This window comes from Drosophila busckii, unplaced genomic scaffold (genome assembly GCF_011750605.1).
Source record: "Drosophila busckii strain San Diego stock center, stock number 13000-0081.31 unplaced genomic scaffold, ASM1175060v1 hic_scaffold_36, whole genome shotgun sequence".
NCBI classification, from domain to species: Eukaryota; Metazoa; Arthropoda; class Insecta; order Diptera; family Drosophilidae; genus Drosophila; species Drosophila busckii.
The window spans coordinates 58,392-74,710 of NW_022872746.1; the positions used below are offsets into that span (position 1 = coordinate 58,392).

A 16,319-nucleotide genomic window follows, 5' to 3' on the forward strand; every position below is an offset into this window, starting at 1 on the left:
AAATACTTATACTAAATTTAAAACGAATCGATCGGCTAAACAACTTCGAAGTTAGGCACATTACAATTTTCGCTCAATAGATGGCGCAAGTTAACAGTGCTCAGTTTCGCTGCTGAGCTAACAGCAACATTAACATTTATTTTGAAATTAACGCATTTATGAATTTAAATTGCGCCAAAAATGACTTTAATTAATTATGCCATTTTATTTATTGCAGTTAAAATAGTGTATACTGGAAAAGGACCGCAAATAAACAAAGCAGCAGGACATTTTATCGTAAACATAAAGGTAAGATTTATATTTTGAAAACTTTATTTATTTTAAAGCAGTTACCCAGCAACTATTGCATATTTAACAGCTTTAGCTTTCAAACCCAAATAAAACAATTATCGACTTGTTTTTTGTCTAAAGCAATTAAATTTTATTGTAAACTTTTGCCACTTATAAATCTGTTTCTCAGCATATACCTTACAGCGTGTGTGTTTGTGTGTGTGTGCATTATTATTATTATTTTGTTTTCATTTTGCTGTTTGCTTTCATTGCTAAATATGATAAATGATAGTTAAGTGCATGATTAGTTATATAATGCTTAAATGTCTGTAGCTAAATATGATGACAATTAAATACGCGTGAAGAGCACCTAAAAATGTTTGATTATGTAAATAGCAATGTTGAAAGAGAGTTTACTAATACTATATGTATGTAAGGGATAGAGTATTTGATAGAAGAGTGTTTCGTTTTTTATAAAATGTATTGATTATAATTATTTATTTGCTTGTTGCCATATTGAGCATATTTAAAATACTTTTTAGGTTAGAGTTCAATTGTTTAGAAATGTATTTTAGATACTACTACAAATGAATGTTCGTGGAGTGTAGAACTTGAATGAATTTCACTTTTGTTGTTGTTTAGCAAAATGTATTTACAAAGAATTTCAAGTGTTTGCCTAAAAGTTGTTGTTGTTCGGTTTTATTTACATTCAATATGCGTTTAATAAATAATTTATTTAATGGTAATATTGCAACTAGCGGCGCAGGGGCGAAACATGCAGTTTCTATAGTTAATGAAATAAAAAATATATATATTAAAAATAACTAAATTGTACGTTTTATGTTTGTTTGTATCAGCAAAAAGTTAGCACAAAGATTTTCTATTTATTTTCATTCGCAACATTCTTACTCTCCACGTTTTGGCAGTGAACCTGAGCTTTCATTTTCATATTCATTTTGCTTTGGTTATACAAAAAAATGTACATTTATTTTTCTTTGTTTTCTCAATTCAATGCAATTCAATTCAAAAGTTTAGATAGTTTGAGTTTTAAGTGAAAATAAGCACGCTCATGCAAAAAACACAATTTTTTGCAACTTGCAAACAACCAGAGTGTATATTTATACTTTTTACTATTTCTTATACAATTTGTATTAACTACACACGCTTGCGAATTTATAAACTAAATGTTTGTTTTTCTTCTTTTATTTTCAGGCCATCTTATGATTGATTCATGTAAGTTCTAATTATTTATTTAAGAAATCTCATCACAAAATTGATGAATTTGATGTACTTATGGCTAAAACGATGCATTTATTATCGGTGTGTACTTGTTGTTTAATAACTAAAATAGAAAACTTTGAAATTAGCCAAGGCAAACAAACTAGCAAAAATTAATTGCAATCTTTGTTTGTGTGTGTGTGTGTGTGGGGTTTATCTTAAAGCAGCTAAACTTAAAATTATACATATTTCGCTTGCATAGTTTATAGTATATTAATTTTTACTTTTATTTTATTTTATTTTATTTTAGTTTTTGCGTATTATTTCTCTTTTTTGTTAAGCAGACAATTTACAGCGTTTTTGCACGATCCAAGAGATCACTGATAAATTTCGATATGTCCGACTGCGGGCGCTTGCAAACTGACAGTAGTCTCTGCAAAATTAAAACAATAGATTAGCTTTAAATAATATTATTAAAGTATAAAACTTACGATTAAATGAGTTCTTCTTATGTCATCCGTATCCATGTCCAGAATTTCATCAATATCCACATCTATAGCTTCGGTCTGGCGTGCGAAAGTAAAGAAATTAGTTATAGCGATAATTTATTGCGAGTAAATCCAATCGATACTATCGATTGCTTGTTGTTGTTAGTTTTGTTTATGCTGCTGCTTACCGGTGGATCAAAGAGCTTCTGCAGCTCATCATATAGCCACATTTCGACAGCCAGACGCTTGCGTATTAAACTCATCTGATGTGAACCGTATTTGGCAGTCAGAAACTTTTCACGTCGCTCCTTCACCTCGGCGCCCTTCTCATTGAAATTGACGCGCAGATTTGTTCGATTTGGCGAACGTTCGCAGTCATTCAATTGCTCCAGACCACACTGCATCTTGTTGCTGTTGCTGGTTGTCGGTTGTGGTTTGTTGAACTTGTTGTCAATTAATTGGCGCAACTGTAATAGGAATTGGTTTTCATTACAAGCGCACATAACATTAATTAATATCTATTAGCTGCAGCGTATACTTAATTTAAATTAAATTTAACGTTATACAATTGCCACTTTCCACATGCGTCATGTTTAAGTGCCACATGACTCATGCCACACTCACTGGCTCCTCTGACTCTCTGTCTCTGATTCATAGCTTTGGTGTTAACTTTAAGTAGCTTTGGCCCAAAGACATGCAGTCCCATCTAATCTGCAACTGTCTGTGTTCTGTCTCATGCTCAGCAGTTAATTTAATTAATGTCTAATGCATAGAACGGACGCCAAAAGCTTCTGGCCACCCCATGTGACATTTAACTTTTGATAGCACCCACACACACCTACGCACATTGACACGCCCACACACACACATACACATGTGTCATGTCAGCTAATCAACGTACGTAAACTCTCAGAGCTCTCAGATATTTATCAAACTGTAGAGCAACTAAAACTTCTGCAAGTAAAACTTCGAGCTGACAAATTTAATTGAAGCTTAAATTTAATTTGAGTGCTGTTAGAATTGCAAGAAATATTTTAATTGCTTTGAGTTCATGCAATATTTTGAATTTAATTTGTAGTGCTATTAAAATTTGTATAAAGTAAATGGCTAAATGGAAATATACTGAGTAATATTTTTAGCTGTTAAAAAGTTAAAAAATTCGGTTAATTGCTGACAAATATTTAACATTTATATATATATATATATATAAAATATTTTTAGATGGGATCGAACGAAGTTAGTTCCTTTTACAAATTGCTATAAAGTAGATAAGTAGTCAGCAAAGTATTTAAATTCAAGTCAAGACTTAGCATGTTGATATATTTATAAAAAATGTTATGCTTGTGCTTAAGTTAAATTTTTAATTTTAAGTTTAATTTAGCTCGTTTTGCACATAGCTATAAACTAGCTAGGCAACAATCTGTGGAATATATTATACTATGTATTTTATTTTATTTACTTCCGAGCTTAGAAACGAAACTGCAATGAAGCGTATTTTGTTGCGATTTGAGCTTGTGAGCAAATGTCAATTTTAATTTGTAATGTGTGCACTGACGTCATTGAAACTAAGTTTGGTCAGCGTTGTGGCTAATTGATTTGGCGGTGGTGGTGGTGGTGTGTTCGTGGTTGTTGTTGCATTTAAAATGCAAATTGCATTACCAAATTGTTGTTAACATTTTGTTGCAGCAGGTGAGGCAATTTGACTGACTTTAATTTGGGGCTAAGCACATTTCCTTTCACAACAAACACAAATGTTAATAACAACAACACGATGAAGAAGAAGAAGCAGCACCAAAGCATATGTGAAAATATGCGCTTTATTTGTAACCCGGAACTTAACGCAAGGCTGCACAGTCAAGTGGGTGTGGCAGTGCGGTGGGGTGGGGGTGTATGTTAGGGTTAGACTAGTGGGAAAACTGTAGCAACTGTCGACAGTTACAATGTTGTAACAACAATAACTGCAGCTAGTACATGCATGTGCAACATGTTGCATGTTTTTTAGTTGCCACATTATATTTATGCAAACGCTCTGCGGCTAAAATAATAATAAAAGATAGAGCTTGCCACAACGGTCAAATGCCGAGCAAGTTGCTTTATTTTTTGCCAAGAAATTTTTCTATTGCCTTGGGAAATGCATTGTGCTGAAAATTTATGCAGCTCCCACAATTAAATAAAGAGCTAAGTGACGCTTTGGGGGCTCAAGTAATAGGCCAACATATCATGTCAACAAGACTTGCGCCTAAACGGATCTGCACAATTAGGCAGCAGCAGCAACAAATATGCGACAATTTCCGGCATGAAAACAAAAATTAAACAAAAAAGCAAACAAAAATCTATTTGAGCGAGCGAGCGACTCCCCAAAGACCTTTCACATAGCTCTCCAATTACCTGGCAAGCTGTTGCCATTCTAAGCGTCAATAGTCCCCACTCGCTCTTGCCACTCACTCTGTCTCTTTCTGCTTGTCATGTGCTTGACAAGCTAAGCGTCAGTTTCATAAATGCTTATGACTGCTAAACTAAGTAAATCTGGCATCAGATTTCACAATGCGACAACAGCTTTGAGGTGTGTCTGTCTCTTTGTCTGTCTGTCTCTGTAAATAGAGCAAGCACTGACTGCATAGTTGTACGCATAACTTGGCTAACCATTGTTATTTTTAGTTAATGTTTTGGAACAATTTTAGTGTTCGCTTGCCACATGCAACAACAACAACAACCACAACTCGTAGTAAAACTATTTCCACGCTTTGCAATTCGCACGCGAGTTGTTTACTTTTAGTTTATGTCTCTCTCTTATACTTTTAACAACTTATTTAAAGCTAAATTGATTTTTCTTCATTACTAGTGACTTTGCCACGCCTTTGCGTGTATCTGCAGTCTTATCACTAGCGTAACTTTAACTCTAAAGCCGCTAGTCACGAACTTTAGTTAGTTCTTTCCCTAGTTTGTTTATTTCGTTTTTGTGGCACTATTGTTGACAACAATTTGTTGCTATTGACATTTTTATGCGTTTGTGTATTTAGCACAAGGTAAATTTCGATTTTGATTTTGTGTTAATGCCAAAAAGATTTAAACATATACAAATGTTAAAGAATCAATGAGAAAAATAGTTTACTTATACAAAAAATATTATACAAAACATTTAATATAAAAGAAGGTTTAAAAACTAGAAAAGAAATGCTTACAAATTTTAAAATAAATTTTTTAACGTTCATAAAAAATTTTGAGTGCAAAGAATTTTTAAAATCATAAAGAAAAAATTGTTTAATAATTTTTTAAGGCACACACTTTAAGAAATTAAATATATGGTAGAATTTGCTTATGGCAATGGCATTTGTTGTGTTAAATTAAATATTTATCTAAATGCTAAAGCTAAAAATGAACATTGTTAACAATTGTTTAGTTCTTTTGTTATTTTTTTCTAAGTAGCAACAATATTTTCTGCTAAGCATTTGAACTAATTTGAACGCTCTTGCGTTTGTAATAAATTTCAATTCCTGTTTTATATTATGCAATCCAATCCATTATGGACTCTGTGCACTCTTTCTACTCACTGCTGCCACTCCTTATACTCTAATGAACTTTATTTTATAGACAAGCCATAAATGCATAAAACTATTAGTGAGTAATTAAGCGTCTGTCTTCAGCTTCGCCTTGGGATTAGCATAAACAATTTTCGCTTTACTTTTTGCAGCAAATCTTAAAAAAGAGTGCGACAGTCCAAATAAAAAAACAAAACATGCAAACACACGCTATAATTAAAAGCGAATCAGTTGTTGTTGTTGTAGCCATAACAAAAAACCAAAAGCTGAACTCAAACATCGTAAAAGGTCTTAATGGCAATTGCGCCACTTCTAGAGCCAAGTTGAGTTTCTGATTTGAGATTTGCATGTTGCATGCCTTAAATGGACAGCAGGAGGGCACAACACACTCAGACTTGGAGCTGGGGCACTTGAAGGCGCCCTCTGGTGCTCGCATTTGGCAACGCTTAAAAAGCAATTAGTTAGCAGCTAACGTTTGTCTCTTTATTTTTTCAACATTTTTTGCGTAGTAGCCTTACTTTGTGTTTATTGCCTGCTGTTCGATTTTATATTTTTTATCCAAAAAATAAAACTGTTGTCTCATCAAATTTGCGTTGTGCTAATTGAATCCAAATGCGATACATATAAGGCGCAATTTGATAGCTTTAAACTGTTTATGTAATTAATAAATATTTTGAATGGCAGTTCATTGTGCCGTTATGTTTGCTAAAACGTCTGGGAATCAAAACTGTTTGTAAGCAGCTGCTAATTGACATTAAACATTTATTTTGACTAAAAGCAAACACAAGCTACATTGAGCCTTGAAAATGCAAATAAAAAAATTAATAAAAATATTTTTAGTAACTTAAAAGATTAAACCAAATTTATACAAGTAATTAAATATATTTTTAAAAATTTTGCAGTACTAAAAATATTTGTAAAATAATATTATGCATTCAAAATCATTTTTAAATGTTTCAAAATTGTTGTGTGCATTACCAAAATTAATTAGTCGCATCTTTTGAAACTAAAAATATATTTTTGAATATTGCACATGTTTGTTTTATAATTAATGGCATTTTAAATAATGTTATTTAAGAAAAAAAACTCTTTCGAAACATTTCTAGTTCCAAATATTTGTTGATTTATCATAGTCAAGTCTATATAAATAAATTTATCTGTGTGTGCGTATGTGTGTGTGAGAATATTATTTTCCAATTGTATGATATTTTTGAATGCTTGCCAGAGAATTTTGCGTTTGTTTTTGTTGGCAACTTTTCTCATCATTTGAACATTTGTGCAACTCTTGATGGGCGCTTTATGTGAATTTTATTTTTATGCGCTGCGCACTGAGTCTAAAATTGGGCTAATGACTGCAGACGCTTGTGGTTAGCCAACTACAACAACAACAAAATATGAAATATAAGTGCGAGTTTCATATTTTATAAACAGATAAATAATAAATGAATAAATGTAAATGTAGCCAAGAGAGCTTAGAATGAGTTCATTAAGTCAAAAAGGCAATGGAATAAAACCTCAAAACTTTGTGTGGCATTAACCCATATTTAAATAAATTAAGCTACAAACCAGTTACAACAAATAAGAGAGCAAAAGGTGTAGAAAGAGAGTGAGCGAGCGAGTGAAATGCTTTTGATTTTATGCTGTAGGTTTCATTCATTTATTTTGTAAGTTTTCACATTTAGTCAAAAGTTTTTGTTTAAAAAGTGAAATGAGCGTAGGCATTTTATAAATACATAAAACTGGGCTCACTTATAAGAAAGTATGTGCATTTAAATGTGAAATTTTGCTTTGAGAAAAGCGCATGGAAAAATTATTGTCGACGCTTAAGCTCTTAGTCCGCTTATCAGTTTATAAATAATATGCATGTCTACATAACCTTCATCAATTGATAACCTCAGCTGCTTAATTATAAACTGAAACTTACAACGCAAATATAAGAAGAATTTTAATCTATATTGATTGTGATTTCAGCACGAACTCAATCATGTTTGATGGACGTGCTTGAAAATTATGCAAATTTCTCAAGCGTCTAGAATTTATTTTGATTTGAAGCTTAGACAAGCAGCGTTCGAAGCTATTAATCAAAATGAACAGACGACAGTTGCAAAAACAAATAAATGAATCAATTGCTAAAGTTTTTGGCCAAAAGTCAAAGCAACAAAATTTCTTTGTCTGCAATCGAAATTCTCACTTTTAATGTCGACATTAAATAAATAAATAAAGTCTAAACTTTTGACCAAAAGTCAAAGTTGCAAGCAAAAATATTGCGTTGTCTAAATTTGAAATTCTCTATATTTTTTCATAAGCTTCTCAACATTTTTCTTAATAATTTGCTGTTGTGTCAAAAGTCAAAGTTGAATAAGAAATAAAATTTCTAAACTAAACTTCAACTTCGCTTGAATTTCTCATGTGGCTCTTAGCTCTGTTTGCTTTAACTATCAATTGTTCAATTTTCGCAGCTTATTGACAGCTGTTTGGTTTAATAGAATTTCCGCATCATTTGTTGAACTTTACACAAAGTAAAGCCCGCATTTCCGAGTATGCTTGTTAATTATTAAAGCCCACACAGCCAATAAAGCCCGAAAGAAAACAAAAACTTAACAAAGCAATAAATTGAATTAGGCGCATGGGTAAAAATAAAAAACAACAGTAAAATAAAAATTCAATTCAATTCCAAGTCTGAAAATTTTCCACAAAAGCAAACAACAAGTTTCATTTTGCAATCAGTTTGGATTGTGTGGCAAGTTCTTAAATTTCGCTGAAACTAAAGTTAATTTGGCTTATGGATAATTCATTTGCTTGCTGCTTTTTGTTGTTGCTTTGTAAAAGACCAAAAAAGTTGTAGCCTTATGTTTAAATAATTACAAGTGAAAACACCTACGAGCTACAGAATACACGTGTGTGTGTGTGTGGTGTCAAGTAGCCACGGCTAATGCTTCATTATGTATAAGCAGAGTTCATTGAACTCAAAGCGCACTGTCATGCTAAAAACTTGAGCTACATTTGCTTAAGCTTTAGCTATTGAAAAACCTTTTTCCATACACAATTTTCATTTCAAAGTTTGTTTTTATCTCGCGCTTAATTTATTGTTTGCGCCATAAGATTGCGTCATGTGGCATGTCTAAGGTGTGAGAGAGTTCCTCGCCAGCAATAGGGAAGTGGCTTTGTTTATAGTATATGCCAGTTATATAAATAGCTGGATTTTGTCATTGAGCATTTAGCGCGGCTATATCTATAGATTGGCCGACATTAGGCCAAAGATTTGCTTTTGACATGTCTATTAGTATGTGAAAATAAATATATGGCCATTTGCAAATACAGTTAAGCTTGTCATATAAGCAACAGGCAGCAGTTTATGCTTTCATCTATTGAAGAAATATAAGCAAACTCTAACTAAACAAATTTGATATGCCAAGCATATTAAATTAGAATGTAATTTACATATTTGCTTTAAAATTTACAAGGCAAAAAGGCAGCTTATTAATTTTATTAACAAGTAAAGTAAAGCAGCAATAAATGGAGAGTTGAAATTTCATATCAAAGCATTTCTCAAATGATTTGATTAATAAACAACAAACTTGATTTAATCTAAACTTCTGATGCTATTATTTCTATTTCTAAGCAGTGCTTTAGGTAATAGTATTTATTTAGAACTGCTCTATTTTATAATAACAAAATTCCTATAAAAATTTACTTATCGTTTACTATTTAGTATATTTTTCTTCTAAGCTATTCAAATATATTTCATTCCATTAATACATACCTAATTAAAATTGAAACACTTTTGCTTATTAAGCAACTTTTTGCTATATAAGATTCCTCTTAAATATATGAGTAACTCTTTTGCATCTTAGTTGCTCATTTAGAGTGCTTACTGTACACACAACGTTCAAGTTCACTTCCTTGCTCGCTGCAGAGTAAACAAAGCATAATTTCTATGAAGGCAGTCAAAATTCTTAGAAACCTGCTACACGCTTATCTTGGAACCTACAACAATTCATTACATTTGGCAGTCACTGTGTGCTCCAAATACATACAGCACACACTGTACTGTATATTATCAACAGCAGGCAGCCAAGCGATGCGTAAAAGTCTCTGTGACTTTGACTTGCCAGCTGCATGTCGAGAGATGTTGATGTCAATCGATAATGTAAACATTTCAACAATTCAAAGTCAAAGCCTCAGTCAGAGCCAGAGCGCAAGCGGTTTGTTTGCTATTTAAGGGGCTGGGTGGGGTGCTGGGCGGTGGGGTAGGTGTTGCATTGAAAGCAAAGAGACCAAAAGGCAATCAAAAGCAATAAATGTGTGTACGCAGTCGGAGTTTATAAATAGCAGCGCTTATGATAAATAATGCAATAGAAATTGTTTGTGTACTGAGCTGTAGAGTGGTTGAGGGGGGAGTGCGGGGGAGTCAGCAGCAAATCACAAGAATCACGCAAAATGCACGCAGAGGCAAAAGCTTTGAGCTAGAAGTAAATTAGTACAGTGGGCAGTGCATATAGAAAATATATAATAATAATAATGACAAGAAAAAGGTTGAAAAATTATTTAAAAGCAAATCAAGTGTATATAGCAATTGAATTGAATACTGATGTATATATTATTAATATATTTTTTCTTAATAATTCAAGAAGTTGTTCATTTAAAAGTGTAGATAAAAAATTGAATATTGATATATATTTTGTATACAGAAAATGTTGAAATTCATACGAATCTATAAATAATACAAGAAGTTGTTGATTTAAAAGCAAAGCAAGTGCAGTTGGAAATAGAATTAATTATATAGTGTATTTATTACAATATAGCTTACATAATTTATTTTATAGCACACTCTAAAGTCTGCGCAATTAGCAGCTCAAAGTGTATGCGCTAGTTGTGCACTTCAATTTATATTTATTTATTTATTTATGAATGCAGCAATGTTCACATATAACGGAAAATGTTGGTCGCCTGGCAATGATGGCAAAAGCCATAAAGACGTCATGCGCACATATCCATATGTTCACACACATACTAACACACACTAACACACACATACATACATATAAAGAAAACAGTTGTAGTTGACGCTGATTAGCGCAGCAGCAAAACGAGCAAGAGAAAGAGAAAAAGCAGCGATAGGTGCAAGCATTGATAAAATGCAAGCGGCGACTATCAATAGCTTCAATACACACACACACATACATGCATATAAATAACAGTACAAGTGCCATTTGCTAGCTACACACACATATTACACATACGCCCTGTCGCTTCAACTGTCAATGTGTTAAAGTTGAATGAAATCAATGCCCGGAGTTATTTATTTTTTTTTTTGTGCGCTTACTATTGTGTCTAGGACAGCTGTAATCGCTATTTATATTTATTGTTGATAAGCAATAATAATAACGTTTAATAATTGTAGCCGATAAGCACACGATATATGCTGATCAGCTGATTTATAGTATATATAACAGCGTGGGAATTTAAGCAGCGCCTCAAGCGTTCGATTTGCATTAATCAAATAAAAACGTTAAAAATTTAAATGCTGCTTAAATCAGTTACGCCCACAGAACTTGATTCATTTGTATGCATGAATATGTGTGCAATTAAAAGAGCGTTAGACATGCACTGAGAGAAACAAGCAGCAACTGCTACTTTTATAGCAAACAGCATATAAAGATCTAAATGTTATCAAATTTGTTTGCTTACTTTGCTAAATTTAGATGCTTAATGCGAGTGTTTACTGTATATTTATGCTAAGCATAGCGAACTTGTTTAGAAGCTAATTGAATTGAAACTTGTTTCCAAGCAGCAAAAGTTGAAATATTTTAACATTTAAAGTTTTGTGTTGTGCTAAACTTTTTAAATTAGTAAAAAGTGCTGACAAATTTGTTACACATTTTAATTTTTTTTTTACAACATTTGCTTACATGATGTGTGACTAAGTTTTGAGCTTAACGAGTTTGCCGCCGTGCTTACACATTTCCGGCTAAAAAGGCATTTGGGCCACACACACTCACTTAAGTTGTATGTATGTGTGTGTGTGTGTTCATGCCGCACACGTATTCAACTGCTTATTAATCTTTTTGACGAAATCACAGAACGTTGTTCACATTTTCAACGCATTTGCAACTTTTGCTCAGTTGAGTTGAGTTTGTTGTTTTGATATTTGTTAAATTTATGGCAATTGAGCTGTGCACATAAATTACGCGTCTGATCTAAGACAAACCTGCAGCCTTGAAACCGAAGCAAGAACACACAGAATAAACAAAAACAGAAATAAGAAACGCGGTTCATATCTTGGCATCGATTATTTTTTTGAATTTAAAACGAAGGTCGTGTAGGTCAACAGCTGCAAATGCTGCTGCTGCTGCTGCTGCTGCTGCTGCTTGTAATGAGCTTAAGATACATTTGTATCTCATTTTTTAGCACCCTGTACATAATATCGATTAAGCATAGGAAAATGCAAAAGATGTCAGAGATAGAGATAGAGATAGAGAGAGAAAGAATCTAAAACGTGTGTTCAATACCAAAGCAGCTCAGTGCTGCTTGTGTGTGTGTATCTTGTGCTCGATGATTAGAGGCACAAAACGGTGGCAAATGTTATGGCAGGCATAAAACCAGGTTACAAAATGCAACCAGACACAACAGACATAAAACTCTGTGCCACACGGCACAGTTTGGTGGAAAACTCAAGCAAAGCAGCAAAACAGAATTTCCAGCACAAAAAGTGAGTCTGCGTTTGATAAAAAGTCAATTAAAGTGAATTATGCGCAGCAGCAACAAAAAACAACAAGAAACTTGCTCAGCTAAAGAAAGTTGTCGCCAATTGTCGATGCATTGATATGGCCAACAATATTTCTTAACTAACTACAGTTGGCTGCAGCTAAAAGTTAATAAAAGCAAAAAAATGCACAGTTAGCTTAGCTAGGTTCTACTGTAGCCAGTCTAGCAGCATTTCTAGGCAGGCAGGCAGAGCTTGATTTGCTGCTCATCTAACTAAGCGGCACCTCTCATGCTGCCACCCCCCGCTTAGCCCCGCGCCCATGCATTAACTAGTTGGCAAATGGAACTAAAGCCAAAGTCTGAAGCGTGAAGCGCAGTTGCGTTTTTCGTTACGTTTCGCTGCATGCGTAGCCGACGTCGCTGCGGCAGTCGCAGTCGACGTCGACCACCCTCCCTGCTAATAAAAGAGTTTCATATATAAAGTTGTAAATAATGTAGAGCCTGCAAAAAGTAAAAAAAAATAATAAACGAGCTAGCGGCTGCATAAAATTCCACAGCTCAACACGCACACACACACACACACACGCCCCAGTCTATGTGTGTGTGCCGCAATGTCTGCGAATTGAAAACGGTGCAGGTGGCTGGGCGCGAGATAGACGCTGGTCAAGCTTGAAGATGAGCTCGACTCCGCACTCGACTCGACTCGACTGACTGGCCAAGAACTTGTGCCGCCTATTGAAATGTTTTCCGGTTCTTAGCCCCGAGACTTTCATATGAAACATAAATTCAAAAGCAACTAAAACTAAATATTTACTTTGACTTTGGCGGCAGCTATAATTTTTTAATTAATTTGCTTTTGTTGCTTTTGTGTATTGTTTTTCACTTTTCACTTGCAGAGCTCAATGAAATTTCTCATTTGCACACGAGAGCGCACAATGAGGGCGAGAGCACTAAACACACCGAAAATGCACAGAAATTAACGTTAACGTTAGGCCTTGTTACGTTATTACGTTACAAACAATATACGCAAGAGTCGTTGTTTGCTATTTTGTTTAACTGTTTTGGGTCTATTGCTTTAATTTTGCGGCTCTACTAACTTCGTAACGTTCGTGAACGCGCGTGTCTATGTTGAGCACCGTGAACAGACTGAACTTCCAAACTGCAAGAATTATTCAAGTTTAACATCAAAGATACACACGAAATGTTAACTGCCGGCATTGTTAACAGCAAGAGCAAGAGAGAGAGAGAGAGAGCGCGCGCACACAAATGAGAGAGCGCAAACGCTTGAGTGCGCGCGCACTTAAATTTACGCTCTTGCTCTCATTCTCTTGCTCGCTGCACAGTGGTTGACTTAGCTTTGCAACTCTTGGCATAAATATTTAATTTCATTTTCGAAATGTATCGAAATTTATGGCAACAAGTGTTCAATAGTCATAGACACATGAATTTTGTATGTCACTTAAACCTTTAATAGTGTAATGATGATTTTAAAATTCTAACAAATTTAATCAAAACTATGCAGCACAAATTTAACTACATCTTAAGTCTTCGAATTATATAAACTTTGTGTGCTGTAAGCTACATAAACTTTAAATATATAAGTCAGATTACTCCGATAAAGTATTTTTGACCACAGTGCGCTTAGCATAATTGAATACAAATATATGGTGCTATTATTTAAATATATATATAAAATTTGATACAGAAAAGTTAGAGAAAAAAGAAAAATATATAGATATGGGATTTTATTATTATTTGTCGACTGGGGAACGTTAAAAAAATTAAGTTTAATGTAACAAATATTTAAAATTAATTCAGCATGAATATTTTAATACTTAATATAATTATTTATTTACATATTTTGCGCACTTTGAACCACTGTGCACTTAGCGCTGTTGAGCTTTTCATATGCTCGCTGCTTTTGTGGGCTGTGCGCGTTGATTGACTGTTGATTTGTGGGCTTTAAACTGCGGCTGGCTGCGATTAATGTCTTGCAGCTGAGCTCAGCTGTTCAAGCGCAGCTTCTACGCTCAGCGAAGATCTCAATGCATGTGTGTGTGTTTGTGTGTGTGCTAAGCTTCACTAAGTTTACTTTGTTTATTGCCAGCGGCGCAGAACTCTCACTATTGAAGCTCAAAACTGTTTGAAATGTTTGCTTTGAGTTTTATTTATGGACTCGACGAACGGCTTTAGTCACATATTAACATATTGTAAATGTGATACAACAAATCGTGAATTGCAGTTAGTCATGCTTGGAAATTATTTTCAATTTGCTGTTGTTGTTGCTCAGTTTGAACAAAAGCGCGCTAAGTGTCACGCTGTTGAGCATTTGGCAATGGCCTTAGAACTCCAGCGGCTTCAAATTCAGTTTTAACCAGCATGCCGCCTTTTTTTTAGCTGATTAATGTTGCTTGTGGTTGGGGGGCAGCAAAACTGTTTAGAAAATTAATGTATACATATTTTAAACATTTTTGTTTTCTTTTTTAATAAGCTGCTGCCACTTTTACTACGCTTTGTGCTTGTTTCTTTTTTTGGTAGCTCTTTTGGCCTTTGGCATTGTTTGGATAATTGCTTGGAAGCTACCGTTTGGCATTGTTGCTGCTAATCAAATATTTATGCACAGCATTTTCACTTTTCTTGCTTTACGTGCTCTCAAGTTGCATAAGTCGTTTTATCTAGTTGAGGCGCACATGACGTATGCGCAATTTTCATACGCCACGCATAAAGTATTAGCAGTATTTTAAATATTTAATGCGCACACACACACACAAGCAAAACGTTGACCCTTTCACGCCGTCCAGACGCATGTCCTTTTAGCATATTGTGTGTGTGCTCCCGCTGCTTGAGAGCAAAGCATCTCATTGAACTCTCGGCCCAAGTTCAAGAGTTCAACAGCAGCTGCCACAAAAAAGTCAAATGCCAATGGCAATTCCATGGAATTTTGGCTAGCCTGCAGTCACAATGAACTCTTTTATTTATAATTATTTAATTTCATATGCAGCCAAACAAATTTGGTTTTAACTATTTAGCGCTTTGAAATATTTAACATATTCTCATGGCTAGTCCCTAGTGCTTTGGCTTTGTTGAAAGTTCCTTGACGTCGGCACCAAAAACAAAATCACAATGAAAAATTCAGTCCCGCTGGCATGGCGGCCATTAATTTCGTATGGCTGCCACACGCCACACACACATACATATCCCTGCCACGCCTCACACCACAGCGCAGGATATAAAATTAGTCTAACAGTCGCGACGTGGTCTGATTTTCTTGTTATTCGTTTGACTTTCAAACAAAGTGCCAGCTGTCTGGACATAATTATTGCTCAGTTTGTCTATCGGCTCTGCTTGGCATTTGGTGCAACAGGCTCTAAGTTCATTAGACTTTTACAGCAAGACAACTCATGGAATTCATAATAAGCTAATATCAGTTTAGAAACAATTTAGCCAAAGGCTTAAGCTAACTTTCTCCATTGCAGTAACAATTCAATTCAATAACACAAAGCTTAAAGAACAAAATTATAAAATATAATCTATGTGCTTTAGTTGTAAGTTTTCTTTGTTTTGCTTTGCAATATTCTTTAAACTTGAATTCAAGATTCAATTCACTTCTGCCAACATTTATCTCAATTGAAGCTTATTTTAAGCATAAAGTATTTTTTATATACTTTACATAATTTAGCTCATTATAAATATGAAAACTGCTTTACAGTTTATGATGTAAGCCACACATAAATGGCAACTTTAAGCTTTCGACATAAACAATGTATAAATGTTTAAAGCGCTGCTTAATTTTAATTAAAATGCAACAAAGGGCTAAGCTTTATTTATGTACTAGCTGCCAATAGCAGTGGCGCAGCCAAGGACTGATGACTAGACGAAAGGGGCTGCAAATAGTAGCTGCTTCATTAAGTTATTTTATGTGAATAATAAAAGTGAGTAATAGACAACAAACAGCTTGTGGCAGCGTTGAAGCAAAGTTTATTGTTGTTGAGCTTGCAAAAAAAAAAAAATCCATAAGAGCTGTCGGCCTGAGATGAGTGAGAGCAACAAAGACTTAAATAGAATATTATTTTAGCTAAGCTATAAACGTGTTTTC

At 34.1% G+C, this 16,319-nt stretch overlaps 1 protein-coding gene across 2 annotated transcripts; it reads right to left on the reverse strand.

The window, feature by feature from the left end:
- Positions 1–394: 394 nt before the first annotated feature.
- On the reverse strand, positions 395–13,383 carry LOC108594411 (protein phosphatase 1 regulatory subunit 14B). 2 transcript variants are annotated; one of them, XM_017979581.1, is made up of 4 exons: positions 13,038–13,383; positions 2,165–2,443; positions 1,980–2,054; positions 1,838–1,921 (listed from the first exon to the last, which is right to left on the reverse strand). In XM_017979581.1, exons 2-4 carry the CDS (start codon positions 2,378–2,380, stop codon positions 1,838–1,840), a joined length of 375 nt encoding a protein of 124 aa, XP_017835070.1. In that variant the 5' UTR covers positions 2,381–2,443; positions 13,038–13,383. The 2 variants fall into 2 exon arrangements, with proteins under 2 accessions (XP_017835069.1, XP_017835070.1); XM_017979580.2 differs by lacking the exon at positions 13,038–13,383 and having other exon boundaries at positions 395–1,921; positions 2,165–2,380.
- Positions 13,384–16,319: the final 2,936 nt, after the last annotated feature.